Here is a 6,000-nt window from a genome sequence, read left to right as displayed (position 1 = left end):
GGTCTCCTCTACATTGGGGAGACTGGACGCCTCCTAGCAGAGCGCTTTAGGGAACATCTCTGGGACACCCGCACCAATCAACCACACCGCCCTGTGGCCCAACATTTCAACTCCCCCCTCCCACTGTGCCGAGGACATGGAGGTCCTGGGCCTCCTTCACCGCAGCTCCCTCACCACCCGACGCCTGGTAGAAGAACGCCTCACTTTCCGCCTCGGAAAACTTCAACAGTTTCCTAATTTCCCCTTCCCCCCACCTCACCCCTGTTCCAAACTTCCAGGTCAGCACTGTCCCCATGACTTGTCCTACCTGCCTATCTTCTTTTCCACCTGTCCACTCCACCATCCTCTCTGACCTATCACTTTCATCCCTACCCCCATCCACCCATTGTACTCTTTGCTACCATCTCCCACCCTCCTCCCTGACCTATCACCTTTATCCCTACACCCACTCAGCTATTGTACTCTATGCTACTTTCTCTCCACCCTTCAGGCACTCTGCCTGTATTCCTGAAGAAGGGCTTTTGCCCAAAACATAGATTTTCTTGCTCCCCGGATGCTGCCTGAACTGCTGTGCTTTTCCAGCATCACGAATCCAGAATCTGATTTCCAGCATCTGCAGTAATTGTTTTTACCAAGTAGATTACATCAAAAGCATTGCCCTCATCTGTACACCTGGTCACCTCTTCAATAAATTCAACCAAATTGGTCAGACATGCTGGATGTTTTTGATTAATCCTTGCTTCAGAATTGCTTCCAATAATTTCCCCACCATCTAGGTTAGATTGATCAGCTGAGGTGGTCTGGTTTATCTCCTCCCTTCTTGAATAGCTGTACCACATTAACTATCGTCTGGCACCTCTCTTGAGGCCAGAGAAAAATCATAAATGTTTATGATCTCCTCTCTTGCCTCACCTAGGATACATTTCATGCAACTCTGGAGGTTATCTACTTTTAAGCCTGCCAGAACACTCAGAACCTTCCCTTTGACTCTCTTAATTTCTTCAAATGTTTCACCAGAGCTACTCCCTGATTTCTATACCTGTATCATCCCTCTCACTAGTGAATACCAACAGTGTTCATAAAGAACCTGAGCTGCATCCTTCTGGCTGCAAGCACAACTGTGGGCCTTTAAGGGCTCTACTGTTTCCCTTATTATCTTTTTACCTTTAATGTAAAGCAGCTTAGGATTTACCTTTACTTTACCTGCCAATATCCTTTCCATTTAAGTTCTGTCTTGCATATTCTATACTCCTTTAGTGCTTTGCTGTTTGAGCCCTCAGCATCTGCCATAAGCCTCCCTTTTGTTATTAAATCAGTGCTGTATATCCCTTAATATTCAGGATTCACAGGATTTCATGGTCCCACTCTTTCTTTCTTGGAATGTGTTGGCACTATTACAGCACACAACATGGCCATTTCGCCCATTGAGTTCATGTCAGATCTTGAAGGAATCCAGTCAGTCCCATAGCCTAAATTGCAGATTTGTTTGCTTGTGCCCCTCAATTTTTGGAATTATTGAGCTCTGCTTTAGTAGTGTTCCAAATGATTTGTCACTTGACTAAGAAGAAAAGTATATTTTTTGCAGCCCATTGTACCTCTTTATCTAAAACCAGCCTTAACTCTTTGGCCCCTGATATGTAGTAGAAGGGTCACCTTTTGTTGTCTATTTTGCCAAAGTCTGTCATAAGTGTGCATCTCTTCTGCCCCTTAATCTTGCTTCTTCTCAAGATGTGAGAGTCATGTGCGATTCAAGGGGTGGGAGGAGTCACCCTTTACTCAAGAATGTAAGGCCCTGAATGGGGGATTCTAATGAGCCTTGGCTGTTGGTGAAACCAGCAGATTTTTCATGATGGTGGAAAATCTAAAATTTCAAGGAACGATTGCTTACAAATGAAACATCATTTGTGAAGAGGACAGTAATCAATGGGAAATGGGAAGCTGCCTCATGGATTCTTTTCCTGTCATATTGCTCGTTGAAGTTGAAAATGGAAGGCCGTTGCAAACAATTGAAGAGGATAGTGCCCGATTGGGGCATGCAGAAATAAGCAGAAGACCTGGACAGATGGCTGCTGCTATTCCCTTTTCTCAAAATACATCCCTTTCACACTTGTATTAAATTTTAGCTGCAATGTGTCTGCTTATTGCTATCAACATTCTATCTATATCCAGTTGCAGTTGGTTCTAGCATCCTTATTGTTTGACACACTAAGTTTGGTATCGTGCAAATGTTGAATTTAACTCTTAATTAAGTCTCAATTTATGTCAAGGAACGGTGTTGTCCTGGGACTGACCCCATTGTATATCCTCCTTTACTGCCATTGTTTGTTTCCTGTCACTTAGACAACTTCATATTGTACTGAAAAAGGGTTAATACCTGTATCATTGACTTCTCCACCTCCTGAAGCTGTCTGTCTTGCTGGCTCTTTCAGCCTCCTGCTTGTTTACTTTGGATTCCAGCATCTGCAGTGTTTTTGTCTCTGACTTCATGTTCTTGTCACCTTTAGAATTTTCAGCAACGTTGAGAGCCACCTTGGCACTTAAATGTAGGATCTCCATAAATATCATATCTGTGTTAACATCATGTAAAGCCTAATAGGGTTAATTATATTGATGAGTTAGTGAGGATGTTGATTATTCATTTCATATCTAGTCACTTTTGAGTTCAGGTGAGTAATCCTGTCTTGAAACCCCCGACTTCACTGTTACCTTGTTGTCACTAATTACTCATCCTGCAGTCTGAACTAAAACCACGTGTCCTTTCTTTGCAGGTGGTAATTCTCGATGTTCGTGTGCCCTGCACTCCTGTGGCCCGGCTGAACAATCACCGAGCATGTGTGAATGGCATTGCTTGGGCTCCACATTCTTCATGTCACATCTGCACTGCAGGTAAAGACCATATGCTTTAGTACTGAAAACAACAAATGCTGGAGATCACAGCAGGTCAGACAGCATCTGTGGAGAGAGAGACCTAATGTTTCAAGTCTACGTGATCCTTCATCAGAGCTGGAATGAAGTGTGGAAGTGACAGCATTTATGCTGTAATGTGGAAGGGGTTGAGGGTGGGGGCAGGGGATGTTGCTGATGGAGAAAAATGTTGATAGTTCAAATAGTGATCGGAATGTGAGAATATCAGAACAATGGTGTGTCTCCTCCAGACTGGAAAGGACAGTAATTGGCGGGGGGTGTAAGAGGATAACAAACTGGCTGGAGGTACACACCATTGTTCTGCCATTCTCACATTCCGATCACGTTCTCTGAACTGTGAAGGTCTTTTCTCCACCAGCACCTTACACCCACTATCCCCCTCACCCCCTCCAAACTATCACATAAATGCTGTCATCTCCACACTTCACTTCAGCTCTGAAGAGTCATCTAGACTCGAAATGTTAACTTGCTGTCTCTCCATGATGCTGTTTGATTGGCTGTGATCTCCAGCATTCGTTTTCCCTAAACTGGGGGAGTTCTAAACCAGGGATGTATTTTGAAGGAGAGAGGAGAAAGATTTAAAAGAACATGAGGGGCAATTTTTTTTTGTGGTTAGTGTGGAGTGAACTGCCAGAGGAAGTGATGGGTGCAGATATAGTAACAATGTTTAAAAGACATTTGAATAAGTACATGAATAGGAAAGGTTGGGCCAAACATGGACTAGCTAGACAGAAGGGTCTGTTTTCATGCTGTATGACTCTGCAACTTTTGTTTTCAATTCTGTAATCAGCTTCTTACAAATCTCTCTGAATTATTGATCATATGTTCTTGTATCAATAACCTTGTTACTAGATTTGACTTAACCCCTGTTTAAACGATTTTATTTTGATTTGAATTTCTCTGCTCATTTGAAGACCATGTGGTTTTGCTGCACCCTCTTGTGGGAAGATGTTTAGTTATCATGTAATCATTCATGGTTTGAACGTTTCCAAGTAGCTACTGTTTCATTGCTAATGTTTACATTCAAATTCATCTGGGTTTGTTCCATTTTTAAATCTTTTTAAAATTGGCCTGTAACCCCAATGATTACCTGTATTTTGAACTGTTCCCTGTCTTTGTCAACTTGTATGCCAAACCTAATTATGTTATGACCACTGTGGCAATCTTCAGGATTTTGCCACACAAATCTAGACGAGATTGGAACTTGCATTGAAATTTAAGCTTTTTTTTTTCATTCCTTGGACCTGCTATTGGGATGTTCAGTGCGGCCAGAAGTGGTTGTTGAACACCATTCAGTAATCAGGCAGCTCTTGCTGCTTAGCAGTCCCCCAGTATTCAGGGATACCTCGTCCAGGTGATTTGGACTGATGTTGCCTCCAGCCTGGTCTTGATGCTGCATTATTCTCCTGGCTGAAGTTTAGGAATATTTCAGATGGACTGAAATTAGACACTATTCAGATGATTTGAGTTCTCACTACATTGTAACACTTCAGTAAATAAAGCATATTGTTTGCTTTGTATGGTTGTTGTTTAAAATGTGAAGCAGTAATTACTCTACCCTAAGGGGAACTAACTGCATGCAGCACAAGAGGCTAGTCCAAGTCACTCATCCAGTGACTGTCCAAGTGCTTTTTGTTGGGAGGGCACATGATCTGGGCACAGGTGAAAGGGAGAACTGCAGATGCTGGATGTTTGAGTTGAGTGTGTGGTGCTGGAAAAACACAGGTCAGGCAGTGTCCGAAGAGCAGGAAAATCGACATTTTGGGCAAAAGCCCTCTTGCCTGAAATGTTGATTTTCCTGCTCCTTGGATGCAGCCTGACCTGCTGTGCTTTTCCAGCACTACGCTCATGATCTGAGCAGTCTGTTAATTGCAATGAGGGCTGATGTCTTGCAATACTTTGATCTAAATGAACTGTTTTTTTTTCTTTGAAGCGGATGATCATCAGGCACTTATTTGGGATATCCAGCAAATGCCACGTGCCATTGAGGACCCCATTTTGGCCTACACAGCAGAAGGAGAAATCAACAATGTCCAATGGGCATCAACTCAGCCTGACTGGATAGCTATTTGCTATAATAACTGTCTTGAGATCTTACGGGTGTAGTCCTGTTGACCCACACTAGTCAGGGAGGGAGATGGGGGCTATTGTATGTATGTGCAGTGTGAATGAGTTAAAGTTAAGGATGTTTGTACAGATTCTCAGTGTTGTTATTGTATACACAGTGCAATTGGCCCACTATGGGTCTAAAGTAACTTTTTTTGGGATTCCTGATTCATTTCTCCCCCTCTTTCCCCCTGCCAAAATAAACACACAACTCCCTTTTAAAATACTGCTGAAATTCTAAGTAATGAAGCTTTTATTCAATCAACAAACCCCTTTTCTCAAAGACCATCTTGTAGCAATCTTTTTAAGATATCATTGTAAATAATACAATTTACAATTGAGCTAATAGCAACTGGGATCATTCCAGTTTCAGAATATTTGTTTTCTGATCCATTGCATTAGGGATTTACTGGACTCCAGTGTGGTGTGTTGTGCCTCTGCAACTTTGAGCAGCCCTTTGTGCTAGGAATTGAGAATTTGTTCTTTCAGAAATGAATATTGAGAGATACTTGGGCTTCCTAAAAGTATCTCAAAGATTTTGTGACGAGAATGCGGAGTGATGTAGTCAGCAATCATCAGTGCTTTTTGAGTATGCAATTCAGTTGACAGTTTGTAACCCTCTGCCCTCATAAGCATTCTGAATACGTCTGGCCAGTATTAACATCAGAACACTACTGACTGTACTTATGGGAGCAACATGTGAAACCTGCAGAATACTGTTTTTTTTTGTTCAAGTAATGTGTTTGTTCCAGGTCAGGCCACCAGTTCAGCTCTTCCTCTTGGTAATGTAAATGAGATGCTACTGCTGACTCCAGGAAATGTGGGAGCATCACTGATAGAATGTGCTTTGCAGTTTGGGCGTAGTGCAACGGTTGTTGCTGGCACTGCCTGCTGTTGAGAACCGCTATTTTACTTCGACTGCAAACTGGCAAATGTTCTCAACCAGCCTATCCAACTCCAAAGTCCGTT

At 42.6% G+C, this 6,000-nt stretch overlaps 1 protein-coding gene across 1 annotated transcript in view; it reads left to right on the top strand.

Annotated features, from left to right (window-relative positions):
* dcaf7 (ddb1 and cul4 associated factor 7) overlaps positions 1 to 5,334 on the top strand; it is a 41,152-nt gene extending 35,818 nt beyond the window's left edge. Inside the window, exons 5-6 of the mRNA XM_043675363.1 lie at positions 2,769 to 2,886; positions 4,859 to 5,334. Of these exons, the coding sequence (XP_043531298.1) occupies positions 2,769 to 2,886; positions 4,859 to 5,031 (291 nt within the window). The 3' untranslated portion in view covers positions 5,032 to 5,334. The remainder of the gene's footprint in view (positions 1 to 2,768; positions 2,887 to 4,858) is intronic.
* Positions 5,335 to 6,000: the final 666 nt, after the last annotated feature.

This window comes from Chiloscyllium plagiosum, chromosome 33 (genome assembly GCF_004010195.1).
Source record: "Chiloscyllium plagiosum isolate BGI_BamShark_2017 chromosome 33, ASM401019v2, whole genome shotgun sequence".
Classification (NCBI taxonomy): Eukaryota; Metazoa; Chordata; class Chondrichthyes; order Orectolobiformes; family Hemiscylliidae; genus Chiloscyllium; species Chiloscyllium plagiosum.
Note: the sequence above shows the minus strand (reverse complement) of the source record. Positions and strands in the feature narration are given on the sequence as shown.